We start from the raw sequence: 24,153 nt of genomic DNA, 5'->3' as shown, positions 1-24,153 counted from the left end.
GTGTGTAGATAAGATAAACCAAGACTAAAGCAATTCAGAAATACTTTAAATTCTGTTGTATCATTAGAAATGTGTAAATGACGGTAATAGGAGTCAGGTACAGTACACAAACCTTCCTAAATCAATTACTTGCTGTAAAAAAAAATAAAAAAAGGTCTCACTGAACCGAAACTAGAGGCAGGATACAAAATAATTTAAAAAACCTCTTAGATTACTGACATAAATGTTGCTTTGTATCTCTTAAAGTTTTCTTCAAATGTGTCTTGAAGAAACAAACCAAACTAACTTTTAAAATTTCTCACCTTAATGAAGGTTTCCTTTTGGACATCTGTAAAGTTAAAGATTTCATTTACTTCCCTAGTTGGTATTCAGCCTCTGATATTTTATTTCTTTTCTATAAATATTCATGCTTCGTTTTATTTCCTGCTAGTTGTGAATATAAAAAATCCTGTATTCCTTGAAATCTTCATTGTCAGCATGTCTGCTTCCCAGCCAAATATGTAATTGATGGAAAACAATGAATTGCCTGTTCTTTATTCTCACTTTTCAGGTTTTATATTGGACTGATGATCCCAAGGAAAGCACAGCTGGTAAAGTCAGAGTCAATGGGAATGTAACAGCCAAAAATATCACAGGACTAAAAGCTAACACAGTATATTTTGCAACAGTTCGGGCTTACAACACTGCAGGGACAGGGCCCTCTAGCACCCCGGTAAATGTCACCACTAAAAAATCACGTGAGTATTCAATTTCGTACAACAAATGTTGCAAACTCCCAAGTGTGATAGTGACATTTCAGCTTAGCGTGACCCAGCTCTGCTAAATGTTGCAATATCAAAAAAACCCGGATCCCAAATTTCATCATAAAATTAAGCAACAAAATCTGTGACTAAAAAACTCCTCTCTCTCTTCCCTGATGATATTTTTGTGGTCAGCATCAAATTTACTCAGACTCTGGTATTTAAGACGTTAACATAATATTTAGTGCAGATCTGTCTCAATGGAAGCCAAAATTCTCATCAACTTAAATCAGGTTATTTCATTTACCCTATTCTATTTATATGCTAAAGTAATTCCTACACCCAAAAAAATAGATAGCACCAGTGTTTCTGTTCCTACAGTTTAACAACCATCAGAAAGGGTTTCCCTTTGCATTGCAACAGCATGCCACTTGCTTTCAGGAGTTTCCATAAGAGATGCAAAGTCAACAAAGGAAAGACGTTCCACAGGTCAAACAATAGATTTGGGTGTGGGGATATCAGTTTGCTTTTTTAAAGAAAATTGTTGAATGTTCCAAATATGGTGTTCTTTTGAGACCTCTAAACTCTGCACTACAGAGGGTAGCATATAGGATACATTACAATAAATAGTAATTAGTTGATAATTTTTTAATTTTTCTGCAATTGGAGAAACAAAACCATATGTTATTCTTTTTAAGGAGCAACTTCATTAAACCAATGCTTTCATGGGGCTGTCCTCCAAGGTAACAAGGAAGCACTGAGCACCATCCTGTGGGGTTGAACCCATGAAGTAAATGATCACTAAGAGCAAAACAGTCGTAAGGCAGGAAATAGAGTGCCCAAAATTCATTACTATTTGAGTGTTCAATTTTTTTAATACTTTCCTTGGATTATGTTTCCCCAGTAAACAATTGATCAGCTCTTCTGCACAAAAAAGAAAATATTTCTCCTGTCCTTCACCGATTTGCATCTTGTTTATGTGCTATTCCATGCAAGTACTCGAAGTGCAAGACAGGAATCCACTTGTAAAACGAGTTAATGCTAAAAGTTACAATTTAATGTCAATAACATAAACCAATCTAAAGCCAGAGACGGTATTTCTTAAGGACTCAAGACTCTTTTCAAAGGTAATATCTTAATGGAAAATAGTCTAATCTCTGGAAAGGATTCTCTATGTGCATATGTATGAAAGACAAGTTAAAGACACAGCATTCAAGTGACAAGACATATAGGGAATAAATTTGCTTTTGTTTTACATTGACTTCATCTTCTGTCAAAATGGGGATTGTGCTAATGGTTCATTTAAAAATTAAAGTCAAAATAACCCTTTGAATATTTAAAAACATATATTAAAATTTTAAGCTCTAGTCTCTGAAAGATGCAAGCACTTTCAATATGAGTAGAGATAATATGTCAAGAGAATATAAACAATGTGCATCTACAGTGGGAGCTTTGGCTTTAAGGTAATAGCTCTGTCTTCCTACTCATCGTCCAGGATTCCTACGGCGTTCTGGGCATGCCATTATTGCAGAGACTAAGCAAAACTAAAATGGTCTTTCTGTCAAATAGGTGCAATTCTGATGGAAACATACTTATATAAGATCAATTTAAGGTCTAAGTTGATATCCTGGTTTAAGTTTAAACTACTTAGGAAGGTGGAAATAATGTCCTACTTCGATAAACCTACTGCTCCATTAGGAGCTGTTGTGAAGCTCAGCTCCTCTGCTTCCCTACTTGTTATGGATTTCAGAAATTTCTTTGCTTTTTCTTTACAGGTGTACACAGCAACAGATACAGATATTAGAAACACTTTGCAAGGATGAATTCCAACTTAGAACAACAACAAAGCCAAGTGCTACCTAAAATATGAGACTAATGTAACTAACTTAATAAACTTCAGCCTATACTTGGGGCTTCCATCATTCTTGACAATATTGATTACAGAAAATTAGTTGAGGAAGTGATTTGGTAATCTTAGACCTGTAGAACTATTTGCAGTGGTTTTGCTTGCAGATATTACTATGGATTTGGGGAAGTGCTACGTTACCACCTATTCTGGTCCCTGGCTATATTGCAAAACCAGATCATTTTGGTTTGAAAATCATCCTGTGGTGGTTTTTCAGCCCAAAGCCTATGAATAAAGATGGTTTTAAGAGCTATGCTAAAAACCTTTGAATAAGGCACTATTCACTCATTTTGAGTGCTTCCTAGACTTTTCAGAGTACACAGTCAAATGAAGTATTTGACATCCTTTGCCTCATGAGTTTTTTGTTAACAAATTCCTTACATAAAAAGCAGCAAAGAGGTTTCAAACATCTAAGTAAATTTGCAGTTTTTTGTATGTGAATATATATAAATGCCTTTAAAAAGATCATTAATATTTTCCCAGCACTGACAGTATGGCTGTCAGGCAGTATGGCTGGCAGGACATCTGCTTATATGCACCTGGGGGATCCACTCCCTACTGGTGGTATGGATTAAACTTCTCCGCAGTTATGAACCAGATACATATGAAACAACAGGCACCATCAATTTATTCTATCTCCATGCAAAATGAAAGAAATTGTGGAGTATTACTAAATCAACAGTACCTTCCATGTTACTTACATTAATCATCAATATATAGGAATTGTAGGGAGAAAAGAAGGGTCCCAAAAATTAAGCATTTTGAAGTCATGTCTTGGATACTCACAACATGTTTCTCCAAATCTTTAGTCCTTTTTCTTAATTCTGTTCAAGTCCTTATTTCCTCTAACACTCTCAGTGCTTTCCTCCCAGGCAGAGTCCAGGAGGATACATCATGGAGAAGGAGATAATGTGTTGTTCTAAATCTGAGATACAGTTCAAAAGCACCGTTTCAACTTCATATGTTCACACAGGATTCGATTTCAGTCACTTGTAGGCAAATTTTCAAAGTCCTGGCACTTAGGCATAAAAAGCTTTGAAGAGATACTCTCAGCCTATTGTGCTGGGAATTCATAAAATCCTACAATGTTTCATGATGGATCACATGGAGACTTTAATGTGTAGCTCTTTGTAACCTGTCCTCATGACTGATGAAAATCTTCTTTTTTGTATTTTGCCCTTAGTTTTAGCTCTTTATGAAGTGCGTAAAACAAAACAATCTCTAGCACATTAAGATAGAGATAGGAACAACACAGTCCTTAAACAAATCTATCAAATATAACTTCAGTTGTCAGACACTGTCAGGCTTTTCCTAATTTCAAAAATGAACTCTCACAGTAAGTGGTTTTGTGCTATGAATAGATCTTTATACTAATATGAGAGCAATGATGGACTGTAAAATAAGTTTTATTCTTTTGGATTTGAATCACCCATGATTTTCTACTTCCATGTCAGCAGCTCATTTAATTACCCTATGCAAATTAATATTCACTTGTATCTTGTGATTGTCATAACCTTTTTTTTTTTAAAGCACCAAGTCAACCCCCAGCAAACATTGCCTGGAAGCTGGCAAATTCCAAAATCTGCTTGAACTGGGAACATGTAAAAACAATGGAAAATGAATCAGAGGTGCTAGGCTACAAAGTAAGTAATTTCTTTTTCCCATTCATTGGATGTATTCTTTATAACAGAGCTACAACCAGTGACTTGTTGAAAGGCAAATGTTCATTACCCAGGAAAAGTGACTTTCCTGGATTTATTGGGATGGTTGCCTGACATTTATACACATGGAAGAACGGCTGTGTTTGTTCAGCGTAGGACCTCTTTATCCTGACACAGGGAATTTCTGCCCCCAATGTGGATCTCTCTTGTGTTCTTTACATGGAGATCTTAATCATCTAAGATTCTTGCATTCACATTCACACATATATAAGAAGTAGACAACAGTTTCTTAAGCATTAAAGACAGACATAAAGCACCTTTAAAAGGTCTTCATTTTCTGACAATTCATAAATATACCTTTGAATAGAGATAGGAAGCCACTCACGTAAAGATCAATGTGAACAAAGTAAAAAGCATTCCCATAAATCTATTTTTTAAGGAAAGAAAAATATAGTTTAAAGTTTGTTTGCACTGGCTCTGACCCCAAAAGATTATGGAAAGACTTTTTTACTCCCAAAGGACTGTAAAAATGGTGTGGAGAGTGCTTACATGAGAAAAGTTTCTCAGGATCATGATCCTCATGTTGCTAGGCGTTTTAGTGTCTACAGACTTATTTATGTCTAGGGAGGAGAAGGACACAAAAAAACCAACCTTGCAATCTTTCAGGATGCTGATAGTGCTCTGAAAAGTTTGGGACATAACAGAAGATATTCTCAGTGAAAAAAAAATCCAATAAATCCAACTTAAAAAAAATTTAATACCTCTTGTTTTATAATCCCTTTTTACTTAGATTTTGTATAGACAAAACAGACATAGCAAAACACACATACTGGAGACAAACAACACTTCAGCTGAACTTCTGGTACCATTTGAAGAAGATTATCTCATAGAAATAAGAACAGTCAGCGATGGTGGGGATGGCAGCAGCAGTGAGGAAATTAGGATTCCAAAAATATCAAGTATGTGAGATTTTTTTATTTCTCTGAATGTTATTGCGTAATAAGAAATTGGTGAGCACCTCTAAGAAGTGCAACAGAATAACAGATTTTCCATTACCATAGGTGGCCCTCCTCCTGTTGCTTTGTAACGCTGGGTACCTGTATATTAGTATCTGATACTCGTGGGCTCATTAGCAGAGAAAGTATTTTGCACAACACGTAGATGTGACCTTATTTTTATTGCAGGTCTGCATCGGCCCTGACCTGTAATGCTCAGGAAAGGACTGAGAAATAAGCTTTCTTGCTAAAGTCAAAGTTGCAGCTCTCACATATAATGCAGCTCTTAATCTGCTCTGGAGCTGCTGCTGAGACAAAGAACCTCAGCCCTGCTCCCTGGCTGGGGTGAGGCTGCCTAGGGTCCAGCCTCTTCTCTCTGAAATACTTCGCTATTCATGCAAAATGGAGCCTAATTTTGCCACAAACTGGCCAAAACACTCCAACTTAATAAAAAACCAAATAAATACATTAAAAGAAGTTTGTGGATAACGTTCCATTTTGAACTCAAAGATGGCCATTATGCTATACAGAACAAAGGTTATCATTATGCTAGAATGCATAGAAAACCTTTTTTTACACAAGTTTACTTTTGACAGAAAATTTTGTCTGTTCGTATTTTTACAGGTTTAAGCTCTGGAGCAATAAATGTAAACCATATATTGACATCTGGGATCCTGCTATTGAGTTCTGTTCTTATATACCTTTTTCCTTGATGATTAAAGCAATGCTCAGCCATGGACTTTTAAAAATAAACCATGTGTAGATTTTATCTTAATACTTCTCCATGACCAACATTCATGTTAAAAAAAAAAAGAGTGGGGAGGGAGGGAAGGAGATAGAAGCGATCTATTGTTAAGAAAACATTAAGTATCAATATTACATTAATTTTTAAAAATAAGCTTTGAAATTAATGGATAAATGTATATGCATTAATTAGATGGAGTGATGCCAAAAGTAACTTGAGATTGTAAGGAAAATGGTCTCAAAATTTTTACAAGCAGTAGTTCTTATTGAAATGCCAGTGTAATGGTATGTCAAACATGAAAGACCTCTGCGAAGCTGTTATAGCTGAGAGACTTGCAATTGCTTGTGATGTGGATATTATTTATCTCACGTTCTTCAATGTAACCTGTAAAAAATACCCCACTTTCAATTAAATAAAAGCTATTTGTTTACTTTTTGCACTTGTTTGTATTACAGGGGCTGTTGTACAATGCATTGTATAGAGTGTATTGCACTATTTTCTTCAGAAAAGGGAAACTTGAATAAAAGGGATTGTATGTACCAACGCAAAGCTCATTGAATTCAAAAGGCTTTCAGTGGCATTGGCATGTCTTGAACCAGATCTGAATGAGACAATAACTTTTATAATATGAGACACATTACATATTCTCAAATACACTTTAAAGGACATTTCATGCAAAGACTATTCTGATCAACAAAACTAGCAGAGATACTGAATAGCATTTTGAAGGGAGATTGAAATACATCTGTCTTCAAGCAGGTTCAGTTCCTCTCTCACCTGCTATTGTTATTCTTTCTGTAACTTGGAAGTGTACATTCATCTTTGGGCTTGGTATGAAGGTAAATGAGAAGAACACTGATTTTCATCATCTTGAAATATAAATAAAAGCATCTAATTAAGCCCTTCAATCTACTGAGTTATTAGAATGACAAATTAAACATTAGAGTGAGCATAGCTTTCAAGTCAGTAGATATAGCTCAAAATGTGAACTCACACCCATGTCAACTTTAACAACACCTGATAAAAGGTATTTTTTCGTCTCATACCATTACTGAGGCACCTTTTCTTCCTTCCACTTTACTCTGAACTATATTTTCTTTTCATCACTGTCAAATGCATATTGTGTCATCTTTGTAACCATTTATAACTACAAGCGAATCAAATATCCCCCAATATTTTTCAAAAGAGAAATGTTCAGATGGGGATGGTGATGTATAAGCATGTGAATGAGCAAAAGAGAGAGGTTCATCTGTGCATGACAATCCTTCAAACAGTTTATGAAACATGGTTCTTATCAATGGGTATGGGAGACCAAATTGGCAGCAAGAGAGTCTAATTTCTGAATTCATATAGGAAGCTACCAAAACTTTGGTACTTGAGATGATTCACAGAGCCCATATGCAGGACTTCCAGGAGGAACCTCATAAAATATAATCATAAATGATGAAACCATTGTAAAAGCACGTTACAGAGCAATGGCCAGTTGTTATCTAAAGACTCCAGAGGATCAAAAGGATATCAATTTCCTAGGACAAGGCATTTCACTAGGAGTTGCGCTCAGTGTTAAACATTTGCATCTTGTCTTGACATATGAGGGCCAAAAGAGCTTGTTTCATCTTCTTGTAGCTGTGGAGCTCCAGTCTCACTAAAGAAGTGATGTTAGAAACTTGGGCTTTTTTCTATATTGTGGATAAACAAATATCACTTACACCTAGTGATGTTTAATAATACCCATGCTGAATTCAACAAAATGTTCACATAGTTGACCACTATTGGGTAGAGCTCTAAAAGAATTTTTTACATCCTCCTTTCCCAACAGGTATCCAGCAGGATTTGTCCTCTGCCATGGCAGTTCGCTTGCAGAACTCCTTGTGTCCATCAAGGAATGAGTACTTTGGGGTTATTTTTTCAGTTAAATTGATTCTAAAATTCTTTTATTTCATAAATAAATGCAATCCTTCTGCTAAGTTTAAACAAAATGGCTCTTTTTGTTCAAGCAAAAAGATTTTTTGTGGAGCGGTTATATAAAACTGAATAGAAAGCCTGATAGATGCTTAATTACAGGGAGGCTCTAGAAATATAATGCCACTTTTAGAAGTCTGTCCTCTGGGACTTCTACAAAGATGCTAATCACAGGAGTTATTAGGAAGAGGTTTAACATAGCTTTCAAAAGAAGAGAACAGTTTAGAAAGGAGTGAATATGGTATTAAAAATCTTGATAATACCCTAATGAAGTAAAAACATTTTTTTTTACAGTAAAACTAAACAATGAATAATTTCTTCAGATTTGTTTTCATTTCTATACTCATTATTGCTGCTCTTTGCAAGTTGCTTTTCTCACTGTAGAGATCTTTTCAAAATCAGGCTCTTCATGTCCCCAGTGTTTAACCTCATAATTTCTACATCAGTCCTGTTTTGTCATTCCCATGGGAGTAGCCCTCTTTAAAATAAGGGACAGCCTAGGAAGACCACTAACATGAGTAAGGCTGCTCCTTTGATGGACTCCCTTAGAGCTGGACCACAAATGGATTTCCAAGTGACTATTCTGCCTTAGGAGGAGAACTGAGCAATCTTAAGGAGAATACCTTTAAATACAGATATAATGTTAGCTCTCCCCACACTCCTTAAATCAGTGTAGCCCTCTAAATTGTGCAGGTGTCTTCTTCTCCTTGGCCCCCCAATTATTTTTTGGTGTTTCACCAGGATGAATCGATGTCTGAGCTGCCCAAAGCAGTGAAAGTCCAGGTCTCTTTTTTAACATGAAAATGTTATTAAAGTACCTAATACTGAAATAGAGAGTCCAGATGACTGGCAGCTTTCATTAAAAATAGAAAGGGGTCAAAAAATAGTTTTATCACTCATATTTGCAGAAAAAAGTTTGAAAATAAGAACAGTATGAATCCTCTAAAACCAGAAGTTAGAATGAAAACAATAAATGGAAAAAAAACTCCGCAACGTTCCTGATTTTTGGCAACTAGGAGGCTGAATTATAAGCTCCACTTAAAGCTACCCAATTCAGGGAACCTTGGGCCCAGTCTTACCAGATTTTACAGGCACCAGATCAAATCACAGACCAGCCTAAGTTTTAAAATAGCTGGAAGAGTAATACCTACTTTATTTTGATAAAGAGAGAGTCACAGTCAGAGATCTTAATTTTAAATTTAACACATCAACAAATATGAAAAAAGCAATTTTGAGTCTATCCAAATGTTTCAGTTCACTCTAAAGACAATGTTTCTTTGTGATTTAAAATTATTTAAACTTTTTTGATGACTTTTCCCTTCTTTATAAGGCAATTTTTGAATACAAATGCCAAGAAACTAAATAAAGTAGCCCGTGTGTGCTATTGTATCAGCCCCTAAATCAACATTATCCTGAAGTGAGGAAACACCCTGTGTTTTCTGCAGGTCATTGGAATGCAGTCCTGGTGGCGATTTAACACAGAACTCTAAATCACACTTACGTATAAATATGTCGTAAAAGCAGGAAAAGATTTTATTAATATCTGATTGTACTGCAGTCTCGAAGAATTTTCCCCCATGATTTGCAGAGCCTGTGTGGAAGAGAGAATTAATCTGCTCAGAGAGGTTTTGGGATGCAACAGGCTGCTATGGGACAAGGTCTGGGAATCCTGCCTCTCTCCCTACACCCCTCCACAAATCTTCCTCTTTTCAGGGAACTGCTCTTTGCCTTCCCCCGGTCAAAAGCTAGGGCAGAACTTGTCCTACTCTGAACAGACCAATGCCTTTGATCTCTTCCAGCACTGATATTTCCAGGGCACCATCTCCCACAGTTTCCCTCTAAGTGCCAGAGAGTTGTTCCATCTCACTTCTTCTAAACATTAGGTTTCAAGTGCTTGCGAAGGTACAGCCTTTGGGTGAAAATGGACTGTGGTATGATAATACCAGCAGTAGACTGTTGAAGTATTGCTACAAGGATGATGAGTTCTTCAAGGCACAGGTAGTGTGGGAGTGTGCATCGCCTCACAACCTTTGCATTATTTATGCCAAGCAGTGGTCCAGCCTACCTCAGCCATTGAGCTGAGATAATGTCTATATGCTGCCTTCTGCTACTGAGTCTGAGTTAATGCAGGGCTGTCACTTACAGGATCATTACGGACTGAAAGTATACAAGAATGGCAAATGATGCATTCAGAAATATCGGTCTATCTAAAAAGTTAAACAAGGTTGTAGAGACTTAGTGTATGTAGAATCATAGAATGGTTAGGGTTGGAAGGGACCTTAAAGATCATCTAGTTCCAACCCCCTGCCATGGGCAGGGACACCTTGCACTAGACCAGGTTGCTCAAAGCCACATCCAGCCTGGCCTTGAAGACAGCCAGGGATGGGGCATATATATAAAACCCCTGCTCATCTTCAGAGTTTATGTAAGGATTTGGCATTTCTCTTGCTCTGACCATTATCTAATCCAAAAACTCTGAGACGGGGCAGGGGTGAAACCAGTGCTATTAAAATAGCTTGCATAAAATCTTTCTTGGAGAAATTTACCATGTAGAAAACGTCAATTGGACATTTTGACAGCGTGGTACAATGAAGGCCTCTAAATGTTTTCAATCATTCAGGGTTGTTGGGTTTTTTTTATATGAACTTATTTTTGCCAGTTCTTAGCAGTTAGTACTTGAAAATACGTCTTATGTAGCAATTAAAAATAATGCTGTTATGTATAATTTCTTTACTTATTCTATATATGCAAATATATTTTAGTACTGAAAAATGGCTACAAATATTTCCTACCCTTAGAGAATCAATCAAAATACTTTTGAAACACGAAAAGATTCCAGAACACCCCTTATAATATGCAAGTTTTCACAAGATATGTTCAAGTCTCTAGCATTTCTGCACATGAGTAAATACAGCTTTCTACAGACAGCGTGGGAGATGGGCCAGGTCAATTAAGGCACTGGCTTGGACGCTGCCGTGCATGTCTTCAATTTCTGCTCTGCCAGAAACTGCTGGTATGACCCTAACCTACTCAGCATAGCTCTGTTAAGTATTACATCAAAGCTTGAAATCTCCCTTCAGCCCATAACCACTACGTGTACACATCCCTTCTGCATTCCTACTAATGCCCTGCACAACTTCATGGCTACTGCCACCTCCTAATGATTTCTTTTTCCACAACACATTCAGACCCACAGTGAAAGGTCCAACACATATTTTCACTAATTATCTTCCTTTTTGTCTCCTGCTGCTGGTTTCCCAGCCAAGCACGCAGGGCAATGCAGCCAGAGCAGAGGGACAGCCTCCTGCAAGCCATGCTGCTGCCGTGAGTCCAGTCTCCTTAGGCATAACCTGTTCTTTTCCCTGGCAAGCAACATGTCTGTAGGCTCTGCCAACGGACTTGCATGAGACTGCTGTTATGGCAGCATGTAAAATAAAAAAAGAGATGCTTAGATTCAGGGGTTTATAAAAAATGGAGGAGCAAAACCTCCTACAGCTGTTAGGGCTGTAAAATAACCAGATTGCAGCTCAGCCTACCCTTCTCTGTGCACCCCTTCCTCTTCAGCCTGGCTTTTCCTCCTGAGGTATCACACAATGCCAGAAATCGCCTGGTGCTGGCAGATTTGAATGAAGGGATATTTCTGGGGTTTTCATTGAAGTAGACTTTGTGTGTGAGAGCGTGTGAGCACTGCTAGCATGATTTAATTACATTATTCTTCAGCCCTGCTATCCCAGAGATTTTAAAGAGAAACAGCACAAATCTTTCACGTGTCCCACTGCCCTTAGTAGATTTAAAGCCTGTGCAGTTTGAGTGGCTTTAGAATTTATTTGAAAGCCTTCTTACACCAGTACAATTTATCCACAGAGATCAGCAGTTTACATCGTATTGATTAATGTGGTTATTGATTTATCCAGCGATTGTACTGGCCGGGTATATACAGTACTGGAAAGTGCTATTTTCAAGGAGTGATTGACTTCTTTCTTTATTGACTAAAATGAGCTGATAAAAATCATCCACTGGCTGAGCTCAAAGTACTTTTTTGTATTCCTGCTTCTAGCAGAGAAAAGTAGGAGACAAATGTTGATGCAGAGCAAAGTAGTTACAAGGCTTAACCCCTATGATATTTCCCTAGCTGGGTCAAATCCAGCCCACGGTCTTAGTGAGGTAACAAGCTAGAAGACTTGGATGGTAAAAAGGCAGGCATTTGTGTTTTGAAGAGGCTTGAACTGTTCATTCTGCTAACTTCAGCTGGTGAACACATTTTTCAGAGCTAGTTGCTGTTTCTAACCCTAGTATCTCTGTCCCCTTCACCCAGCAAAAGACTGAGAGTTTCATATGGGATCCTAAGGAGGAAAGGCTTGAGGCATCCCAAGGTTCTCCTGGAAGGACAAAAATACTGCTCTTTTTCCTGCTGTATTAGGAAACACTTATCTGCAGCAAAGTTTGAGCACCTAAGAGCTATTCCTGATGCCTCGGCTAGCTGGCTCTGGCATACGATGTTTCTTTACAGTGCCATAAACTGGATATAACTGCCATTTATCAAGACTCTTCTGAAGTTTTCCCAGATTGAGGTAAGAAGGATCCCAGCACCCTTGAAACTTTTGACCGATTGCACCGCATCAGCTGTTAGCTGCTCTCCCAGTGGAGATGTTCTCTGAGACCACCCTGGCCAAGGAAAGTCCACCTTTGAATGGATACCTGGGCCATGACACCGGATCCATCCCACCACCCATGCAAAGTATTGTGGCTTCCTGCAACTCCTCTCTTTCATTAGGAGCTTGGAAAACTGAATTAACTTCAAAGGCAGATATTCTCATGGGTAAATTCTCTCTATTTTGAGGCTTTCTGTCAAACCAGGCTTCAAATCTGTTCTCCAGAATTTCTAAAGTATTTAAAAACAAACAAGAAAAGAAAGAAAAGTCATACTTCAAATACCAAAAATTTCCCCCCCACTGAGAATTCAATGCTTCTTTTATGATGACAAATTTCAAATGGAATTAACATTCCTGTAGAATCCTGCACGGCCCACAGGAACCATAACAGAGCAGGCGGAAAAATGGCCCGCAAAAGGCCAGATGAAGAAATATGGACATAAATAAGAAAAGAAAAAGGGGAAACTTTGTCTCAAACTCTGCAGTGAAAGAGACAACAAGAATTTTGACAGTCCCTCTCCCCCCACACCAGCCACTAAAGAGTGTCCAAGTTGATTTTAAACGAACCCTCAAAGGCAGAAGCCACTTCAAATAACAGTATGCCCATATAACTAAATTACAGCAAACATACAGAAGCATCAGTGGGACAGATCAATCGTTAAAACCCTAGGAAAAGAGAAAAATAGTAAGGTGGGCAGCTGCAGAAAAGTTCTGCTTTAGCCGGCAGTTTTTCCTGCTTGTTTTAAAATAAAAAGAATAAAATAAAATGGGAAAGGAATTATCAGCTCTGAGCATCCAGAAATTTGGCAGTTCAATCATTATTTGATTTTATGAGCTTTTCTGAAGAAACACCATTTTACTGAGTGGGGTTTCATAACAACGCTTGTGCTTACTCAAGGTCAGGAGAGGGGCAGAGGACCATCAGGGCTATTGTCCCATTAATGGCGATGTTCCTCACCACTACTTCTCTGACTCAAAGGCTTCTATTAAAGAAGCCACTTTCCTGCACACTGCTGGAATTGAAGCTAAAATAAAATATATTCTTCACTTTCTCACACGATGACAATTGGCAGTATTTGTGCTAAAGCTGGTTGGAAAACATTTTGTGAAGCAGTTTCCCATCAGAAAACACTACTTTTTCAGAGCAAAACATTAACAAGAACATGCTGACTTTTGATGTTTTCAGGAGATGTATTTTCCAGTGACTCAGAATTAAACTGAGTATTTCTTTTCAATGACTCTGATTCTCTGACTTTTTTTAATTTTTCTTTTGATGCATGCACTGTTTTGCTTCATATACATAGCATTTTTGTTAGGCTTATAAGTGACATATCTGCTTTACCACACCCTCTCCCACTCCAGCTTGTACAGATATGCAGGAGTACAAACACATGCTGTTTCATGTTACATTAGAAAATAATAACATTTCTCCAGCATTACTGCAAGTGGACTCTAGAGTTTTCAAAAAAGATAGTTCAGAATAAATTTGTGAACCATTCCAGTTCTTATTTCATGCAATCTCTTCTGCATGAAGTTTACAATTCAGTATTGCTATGTTTATTTTTATATATGTATATTTTAAAAATATTTGTCTATATGCTCTATCTAGTAAAATATGTAAAGGAAAATTATTATAGATTGAGAAACAGTTTCTACAGAGAACATGTATAAACACCTACACTGTTCCAATTCAGAGATAAATTTTCTCAGGCTACTGACTTACACAAAGACTTTGAAAACTTCTCCTAAAGTCTAAACCATTAAATAATCCTCTTGCTCCTGTTTGATACACAGACATATCTCCCCGTATCCATCCCAATTACCTGTCAGATGAGAAATACCGTATACATCTATTTGCATTGGTTGGCAAAAGACAAGGTTTATCCCAGTAAGTAATGTATTTAATGCAGAGAATAGTTTGGTTTTATGGATTTACATTAGGTTTCACTCTTTTCCTCATAATAAATTTCTGTCTCTGAAGAATGAATAGATAGCTCCCAAAATTGCTGTGGGCTGGGCTGCCCCAGTGCTACCTGATGGTAGGTGTAGTGCGTAGGACACAAGCATCTCCTGCAGCTACATGCCACCACCCTTGGCACGCACAGAGGGGTTGAGCACACTTAGCAAAACTAAAATTAAAAATAAAAGTTAATATCTAAGTGAGCTTTCATATACGCACACACAAATATATATACATGTATATCTGAAAGGAGCAGAAAATAGAGAGCTGTGTAATGAAGAGTGTAATGCATTTTTTATTTTCCCCTCTCTTGCTGAGAAGGAATGTCGTAAGAGTGATTCTGCAGTAGTAGGCAGTGTATAGCAGCAGACATTAGTATCCAGGGCCTATAATAATTTATCCAATTTAGCTATGTCACTACATTCACAGCCATGAGCTCCCAAACATTTCTCTGCATTAGGGGATGTGTGTTCCTTCCCCATTACACACCAGTCACTGGAAGATTTCTTCTACAAATACATCCTGTTATAAATACATCACTGGTTCTCTCACTTATTAGTTCTGAGGAAATAAAATGGTAACGCTCCTTGCATGTTAAAACTTGGTTTACAAAAGATTTTCAGATAACCACTAAAATGCACAAATGAAACAATATCATGGTCATTGCTTACCATCATGCCAGCCTCACAAATTGATTCTTTTTTTTTAAATTAAAGACATCAACTACAGTACGACCTCTTTGCGGAAGTTCACAACTTTAAGTAAAATAAGCCTGCCAGCACTTATTGATTCATAAGCACTTGGGGCTATGCTTTTACATACCTTGGCATTTAATAAAATTAAATAGCCCAGGCCAAATTATGCCATCAGTTTTTAATCAGTACAATATGCAGTGTTTAATAAGGCTTTCATCATCATTCCAGGTAGCCAGGATGCTGCGTGTGTAGCCACGGGCTTCTCTCAGCCAAGCAGGCACTGGCAAAATGCCCTCTGAGGATGGGAAATTTCAGCTTGGGAAACACATCATACACTGCTTTATCAGAGATACTTAATTTTTGTGACATTTCTTTTGCGGTCTAATTACATTAAAAAATTCAAATATTTTTCCATGCAAAGTCTTCATTAAAGCAATTTGCTGGTAACAAAAGTAGTTTACACAGACTCTCAGACAGAGTTGTAGACGCCCTCATGTTTTCAAAGACCTGTCAAAAATGCAGGTCCCAACTGGGGCCACAAAGATAAGGGGTTTTATTGCTTTCCAGGTTTCTTTTTTGGGTTTTTGTTGTTGTTGTTTTGGTGGTTGGTTGTGGGTGGTTTTTGTTTGGTTGGTTTGGTTTTTTTCTGGTTAGGTAAAAAACCTAAAAATTTCTAATTTTTTAGTAAAGAATATTTTCATATTTTAACATTTACTTAATTCTTCAGCATAATACTTCCATTTAGATAAAGCAAGACAGACTTTTTAAGCAAAACATAATTTTAAAAAGAAAAATGAGAACATTTCTTTGGTTGGACACTAAACCGTGGGTTTTTTTCCATCAGTAACACATTTTCTTCTATTTTATTCTTGTGATACAACTCTATTTTTGCAGGCAACTTGCACTGCCAAATCCTCCTAACCAGATTTCCTAGATCTGTGTTCACTAGAGCAGTTTAAGCCAAAAGAGGCAGCAAAAAGCTCTCAGTTTTATTCTACAGTTGTGTGAAGCTCCCGCAGAGGCAAAACATGTTGGTCTTGTCCCCTCGGGGGAGTCAGGAGGAGGCAGCAGCCAACTCCACTCCAAAACAGTATTTGTTCTGTGAGCCGCACTTTGGCTGCTTACCCTGAGTTTTTGTTTCTACCCTCTACATGACAACTCTTGATTGGAAATAATTATAAATTAGAGAATGAAATTACCAAAACACAGTTAGAAAAATATCCACAAATATCTCCTGCATATTTTTTATTCTGCAAAGATTAATGTAAGAGAAGTGATTAATTCAAGCTTTACTTTGCAGATGATCTCTCAGGCCTAACAGTGTACGTGAACAGTCAATATTTTGCAAATGTTTTGATTAATAAATCTTCATATAGCCCAGTGCAACCTTGTAGATTTAAATTGATGGTTGCACTATTCAGAAAGCATACTGATTTTCCCCATACAGTTTCCTGACTCAGGCTTGTTAGCCCAAAGTAAGGAAAACAAAATAAATGCTGGCAAACACAAAATGTTATTTCATCACACAAACACCTTGAGGTATAAAAACGTTCAGAGGCTGTTATGTTCTTGGCAGAAGCAGCTGCCACCACCGCCCTAGGCTGACACCCTCCCCTCCAGCCTAACCTCCCCCAGCACCCTCCCTGGCTCTGGGTCACTCCTGCGGGCTGCCTGCTGCTCCCAGAGCAAATGGAAGTGGTGCTGGGCACCTGCTGATGCACCCTCTCTCACCATTCTTACAAAATACAAACAAGAACCAACAGCCCTCTGACACCACCCTCTGTTAAGGGTCTGGCTCAGGAGGAGGACAGCCCTTTGGCACCCACAGGGATGGGACAGCTTTCTCCGAAAACTTTCCAGTTCAAGGTGCTTGACTTCAATGCTGCAGGATTCTTGCTTTGCTATTTGCTTTGACTTTTGTTTAATGCCACAAGTACAGAGTGATTCACCTCTGGTTTGTAAGGGTTTTCCAATAACCTTTGAGCACAAAGGGCCTGGTGGAGGCATGGATGGGCTGAGCTTGCTGCAGGGCTCGGTGAGAGGAACCCGGCTACTGACCCCACTTCCTGCACAGGGCCAACACCACCCCATCATGCCCAGACACTTCTGTTGAATGCAGTCATCAGAGCTACGTTCAGCTGAACACCATCAGAGTCTGGCTACTGCTGGAAAACTCCTTTGTTAATAAACTTGGTCTGAGTGAGTCAAGGGACAGTGAACATCTTGTGGGATGCTTCTGTTAGGTTATTACCAAAAGATACATCACTTGGTTTCTCTTCCTATCACTTAAGGAATAAAAACTATATAAAAACAGTGCCAGTTTCTGACACAGAAGAGGATCAAACACTGAAAGCTGCTTTTTCTCTCAGCCCCACATGTACCTCCTGTAGCCTCTAATCCTCACTGCTTCCATTCTCGGTCATGTTTTCAGTCCCGTCATACACTCTTCTGGGCTGCTTTTTGTCTCTTGGCAGCTCTGCAAACATTCATGCAGATCCATACAAACCCTCAATCTATAACTGAATAAACTTCCTCTGGGGCAGGGCAGTGCCAATGGCTCTTGAATAGTAGGGTATTTTCATTGACCAGCATTGGGATTTCCTTGTTGATCTCAATTGTTTCCATTTTTTATGGCTAAAAGAAGGGCTTGGCCACATCTTTCATCTATCCAGACCTGAAGTTTTGATGTCACATCCAGTGACTTTAAGTTTTTACCTTAGTCTGCTTCTTGATTATACATATAGAACAGGCATCAGAATTCTACATTTAATGCATCCCCGAAAGAATGAAGTACGCTTAAGCTATAAAAAATTATATTTTTTGCAGTATCAGTATAAAGATATCACCAGAAAAGCACTGAAGTGACAGAAAGCTTAGTATCATTTTTTAAATAGTAATGGAGTGTATTAATGAGAAAAATTTGGACCCCAGCATTATAACTATTCCAGCAGATATTATCATTATGTGCATTTCACATTATTACTAATTTTGTATTCAGCATACCAGGACCATTAATTCAGATTCAGTCTGCAGCTGAATAAGCCAGATTGCTTAAGAAAATAAACGTCTCTATTACTTTTTATAGTGTTGAAATAAATTTACAGTTCCAGATTGTGATAACTAAATTGAGAATTAAAACTATATTTGCTACCTGAGATTTCCCAGAGATTAGCATTCACAAGGCTGTAAAAATATTAACTACTTTAAATAATGCTTGCAATATTTCTAGGGTTATAAAGCATCTTCCCTTAGCTCATTTTAATTTATTTAGCATCTATCTCTTTAAGCCTTCCTTTTAGCGTATTCACACCACTAGAAGATTAGACCGAGATTATTGCATTAAGAGAAATTCTATTTACAACGATGGCATGTAATACAATATGTATTTCTAGGGGCTTTGAAAGGCAGTGAAATAAAAATTTTAATGATGTCTTTAAGGGCTCTCAGGTTGCCTTTGAGCTAAATGGAAAGCCAAATTTGAGTAGAATTTCTGAAGCAGAATGACATCAAGTCAACAGTGGAGTAGATAAAACCTTTATAGGAAAAGAGGAAGTCAATAAAAACACAAAAAGGCGACATTATTTCTGGATTAATCTCTAAGAATCGTAAGAAGAGCAGAAGAGAGAGACAGTGAATCAGGGAGTGATGAAGCTGCTGCGCTTGTTTGGGGCCAGAGTCTTTGTTGTCCCAACAAAGCAGTGGACACCATAATTCATATTTCTCCTGTAGTTGCTTCAGTCTCATCTGAAGACGAATCCATGCCTTTGACTGTAAGTGGGGTGGGGTGTGCTGTCCTTCCTCATTTCTACTACACTCCTCTGCAGCTCCATGCAACAAGCGTCAGCACCTTCACCGAATGCAACCTGTTATTTCCAGGTGGATGCATTCAAAAATCATGATTGCTACCTAAAATGGACAATTATTTTAAGTCATATATGCGGGGATTTTTCAGCCTTAAGCATGTATCCAAGTCCTCATTCCTGCCTTTCAGAAATACATTTCCTGAAATGAATGAAAGGCTGAGCTCCTTATACAACTGGTTGATACAAGCAGCTGAAGCTTAAAGAAAATAATCAAATTTCATAAGAAAATCGGGTGAATTGAACATGGTGTCACTGTAGGATTAGGTTCTCAGTCAATAACATCTGTTCTAATATGTCCCTTGTAGAAAGAGGAAAGTAGGATTTAAATTTAAATCCATAGATTGAACAAGAATCATAGAACAGGTTCATAGCTAGGAAGGTACAACACTTCCTTAGAGGTTTTGGTAAATTCTTGACTAATTTTGATGTTTACTGATTTAATGAAATATCTGCTTAATTATATATCTGCGGAAAGTTCAGAACAGAACCACCATGTAGCAGCTGATCTAACCTTTTGCTGTATTCTTTAAACTTTAATTTTGATTTGAGTGGCACAGATGCAGTAATTGGAAGGATGTTTTGTCAAGGGAGCTGCTATGAAAAACTCTCAAGTAGTTAGGACTATGTGTGATGGTTAATTCTGCACATCTCCTGCAATAACAATTTTTTAAAAAGTTCATTGCTTGACCAACCTTTCTGTATAGACATCATTTCCTTTGAGTACCACTGAAGAAGAAATCATGTTCCCAATGACTTTTACTTTGCTTACATTAATATTAATATTTATTATCTCAAATTGGAGGGTTTTCTATAAGGGATTTTAGGATGATAGCATCTCAAGCTGAGATTTCAACAGCCAAGTTCATACACTGAAACCGCAGAAATAGCTGTGCCTCAAGTTTTCATTTCTAAATAAAAGAAAATATACCATTCTTAATTCTGAAGGCTAGAACCCAAATGCCTGAGTGTCATTTTATGAAAATTGTCCTTGCATCATGAGTGAGCCTCCAGTGTTCCACGGCTGTGCCTTTGCAATAACGGTTTAAAATGGAAACATTTATTTTTCCCCAGTTTTTAGTAGCTACAGAAGAAGCAGGGGGCTAATTACCAATACTGAGCTGCAAGGGTCAGATTGAGAGGAAAAAATGAAACTAAATGTTTCAGAAAATAGGTGAAGGATCCTGCTGTGGCAAATTTGGATGATTTAGCCTAGTGCTGTGGGGTTTTTTCCTCAGTAATCTATAAGTTTTATAGTAGAGTCTGTGTTCTTAGTGTATCAAGCTGGAACTGGAAACTGCATATAAAGAGACACAATCAGAACTGGACAAAAAAAATATTATTAAAAGATTGAATAGTTATCTTCCCATTAAAACCAATAATTTTTACATTTAAATATATAAAAAACCAGAATTGAAGAATACAGATACATATTCACAATAGACATACACTTCAGCTATTCAGTAGCAGTGATACACCTTCAATTCCTATTGCTCTTTTATTGCAGGTAGGATGTCTGCTTAAAGAGAAGTATCCAAAATAGGTCATTGCAAGAGGAAAGAACTGAATTTAAAGTTATTTTCTTAGTAAGTTATGCTTCCATGGCACCTTAAGATCCTGGCAGGGGAAACTACGTGGGACTTTTACATGTCTTTTGAAGATGACCTCATTGTCACATTATTGTCTGGTACAAAGGGCAAAAAGAAAAAATATTGACCAGATCTTCAGGTGAGTCATAAGAGTGAGCCTTTGAGCTTGAAAAACATAGGTATAAAATTATTGAAAAGCACCCTGGGGCTGGGTTACCCCTTTAGTGTTACACAGCCCTGTAGAACCACAAGAACAGATGGAATTTGGCTCCAACTCTCAACTGGGAGCACTTAGCCTGCCAAGGTATCCTGAAGACACTGGCACACAGAAAGCTTGCCTGAAAAATGTGGATATTGCTTTAGTTTCTCCATCTAGCAGAAAACTTTAGGAGCCTTCTAAACTCAAAAATCAAATAGTTAAGTCTATGCAGGAGCACCCTCTTTCCTCCTTGCCAGGGAATTGTGCTTTGCCATGAGTCTCACAGCAAGATCCATTTATTCAGACACCAGAAAGCAATGGGCAATTACCGAGCATAGCATTGGTGGCATAAATGAGATTAAACACCCACTCACACCAACAAACTTGAAGAGAATGGAAAACTGGGGGAAATCAGTCCTCAGAGCACACTGGAATCTGGGTTATTTTTGTTTTTCCTTTCACCTTTCTAGAAAACACTAAATAAAAGATTCCCTCCATTAGGATCAGTTAAAATGTATCGTCTCAGTGCAGTTATAGAAAGGTAGGCACTAAGAAGTTATCAGAAGAAATAAAGAAGTTGAGAAAATCATTTTATTGCCTGACAGAAGGGGAGGCTGCCTTAATTTTGTTGTCACTGGGAGTCTAAATGTATAAGGACAGCTGCTGTGCTCAAGCAACAATGCAATCAGTTAACGCTTTCAGCAGGGAGACATTAGCCACTTCTCCCTCCTGCCAGGCAGGGAGAAACAAAGTTTACCAAAAAACTAAAAAAAAGGAAACTTTTAGACTTTTTTTTTTTCTCTTGTGCTCCTTTGAATGGATGGAGGGCAAGGACCATACCCAAAGAGTGAATGCCTTCCAGGATGTTCCCATTATGGCATTTTGGTGGTGTTCCGACATATACGTTGGCCACTGCACATTTACTGAGACATCCACAGTAAAGCTACATAGTCATAATTATTAAATAGTGCAGAGTAAGGAACAGAGAGATTGTCTTTAAAGCTACCTTTGTTCCTGACCAAAAAAGATCAAGCACTAAATGTTGAATGGGATATAAAATGAAGCCATGAAACCAGGAAGGTTTGTCCTACATAGCGATGAAATTAACATAAACAAAATGAAGACATTTGCTATTTTTACATTCCCGATTTGAAATGAAGGTAAAGCAGAACAAACAAGAAACTGAAATTACATGTAAACTCTAAGATTGTTTCTGCCTCACAGCTGTAATATTGCAGGCTTCTTCTAAAGGAACAACCTTCAGGACCTACATATGTCTTACCTTTAAAAAGTTTTGAGGTGATAAAAAGGAGAAGCAGAGAAGCCATATCTTGGCATAATGATCTATTTTCAGACAATTCATGAAAAACTAGAACAAGCACAACAGTACAAAGGGAGAAATGAAGAGGAGAAAGAGAAGAGAGTAAAGCAAAGAGATGAGATGAGTCTTTCTTACCCCATTACTTGGGGGTACTGGTAGATGAAAAGCTGAACGTGACCCAGCAGTGTGTGCTGGGTTCCAGTTTTTTTCATCAATGAGTGCATCATCATTAAGACACCCATGCAAGAGAAGCTGGAAAAAAAAGACTACAATGATTTGAGGAAGATGCTGGGTCAGTAGTATGTAGCATGTATGTAGTCTTTTTAATAACTTCACTGGGGAAGCCTGCACTTGGGGCTCGCGGAGAGGAGACAGGTCTCCTCTGCTCATCTAAGGAGCCAAAAGACATAAGCTCACTCCTAAAACTATATCTTAGAAAAAAAAAATCAGCCTAGAGAGCTGTTTCATAGGCAAATTGGCCAGGCAAAATTCAGACCTTTTAGTCAGCAAGTCTGAAATATGATAAGAGCATAAAAAGATATATTTCAACATAAAGGGTCAGCAACAATATCATCTTAAAGGAAACAGAAGGATGTTGATTTTGCAACTTTAATACTCTCAGGCTGTCACTAGCTGAAATGAAAGAATTTGCTTTAAATTGCTGTAAGGTCCAATCTTGATCTTATTCATCATTATTAAATGTTGAAAGTTTAAATATTTCATATAGGTGAGATAAAAAGATTGCAAGAGGAATTGAATAATCTCCACAGACTTTAGAAAGCATAGAGACCAAACCCAACCTGAAAGGAAATGAACACCAAAGCTACGTTATTGAGTAAATCCCTTATTTATAGCATTTGTCTTAATTTCAAAGATTTATTGAAAGGGATTTAAGGAAGATGAATTAATCTTAAGAAATGACAGGCTAATCCTTTCTTTGGGACCAGTGATTATATAAAGGTGTATTGAAAACAGCAGAGAGAATGCTAGGTACACTTGCTGGACAGATACTACAGTTCAGTTTAGACATTAATCTGCAAAAGTGGATTAGCAAAGTCTGAGGGTTAGACATTTTCACAAGGGTTTTATTCAGTCTTGTGAACAACATCTACAAAGAATACACCGATGTTGTATAGCTCAGAGAAACCACCAGGGAAGGGAGATGGAAAACAGATCTCAATTAATTTGAAAAGATTAAACACTACCATAAAGTAATCTAATTAGTCATATTATTTGTTATACTTGGGACGTCTTCAGAGCTGGCTGTTTTATTCTGCTGCTTTGCTCCCTTTGTCCCTACAGAAAGAGCAATCCTCTGCTCTGGCGAGGCTCTGAAATGTGGCCGTGAGTGCATCAGGAAAGGTCACTATGCAGATCAAATGAAGCCACATATAATGAGACTCATCTTTAAACCCTCTTGTTAATTAAAAGACAAAAAACTGAGACTGGTCATGTTTCCAGTCAAAACAAAGTAAGTTTTGCAGTCATTTCAATGGCAACCAGATCAAGTTTCTGATAATATTGATCAAACATCAAATGCAAGAGGGCATGATGGTTAGTATTAAAGTCACAAAGATAGTAAGCAGTGAGGGCACTAAGCAAAATCACGCTCTTTGGATATTGGCCTGCTGATACGATTCAGAAAACTAATTAAGGAGGATCTTTGGAAATTTATAATTTTAAAATTGCTATTATCAGCATCATAATAAATTACTCCATGTTTGCCAAAGGCACTTCATACCACTGTTGCCTTTTAACAACTTCAATCCAGAGAGGATCTGCCTTGATCTGCCTGGAGGCCGTTAGACAAGAGGTATGGAGGAGCACAGACCTTATGTGCAGGCTGGAGAAGATTAGATTAGAGAGGA

At 37.7% G+C, this 24,153-nt stretch overlaps 1 protein-coding gene across 1 annotated transcript in view; it reads left to right on the top strand.

Annotated features, from left to right (window-relative positions):
* CNTN6 (contactin 6) overlaps nucleotides 1-6,015 on the top strand; it is an 88,615-nt gene extending 82,600 nt beyond the window's left edge. Inside the window, exons 18-21 of the mRNA XM_010154729.1 lie at nucleotides 551-737; nucleotides 4,177-4,289; nucleotides 5,098-5,266; nucleotides 5,927-6,015. Of these exons, the coding sequence (XP_010153031.1) occupies nucleotides 551-737; nucleotides 4,177-4,289; nucleotides 5,098-5,266; nucleotides 5,927-6,015 (558 nt within the window). The remainder of the gene's footprint in view (nucleotides 1-550; nucleotides 738-4,176; nucleotides 4,290-5,097; nucleotides 5,267-5,926) is intronic.
* The last annotated feature ends 18,138 nt before the right edge of the window (nucleotides 6,016-24,153 follow it).

Source organism: Eurypyga helias, unplaced genomic scaffold (assembly GCF_000690775.1).
Source record: "Eurypyga helias isolate BGI_N326 unplaced genomic scaffold, ASM69077v1 scaffold4857, whole genome shotgun sequence".
In the NCBI taxonomy this organism is placed as follows: domain Eukaryota; kingdom Metazoa; phylum Chordata; class Aves; order Eurypygiformes; family Eurypygidae; genus Eurypyga; species Eurypyga helias.
The sequence above is the reverse complement of the archived record's forward strand: the minus strand, read 5'-3'. Positions and strand labels throughout refer to the sequence as shown.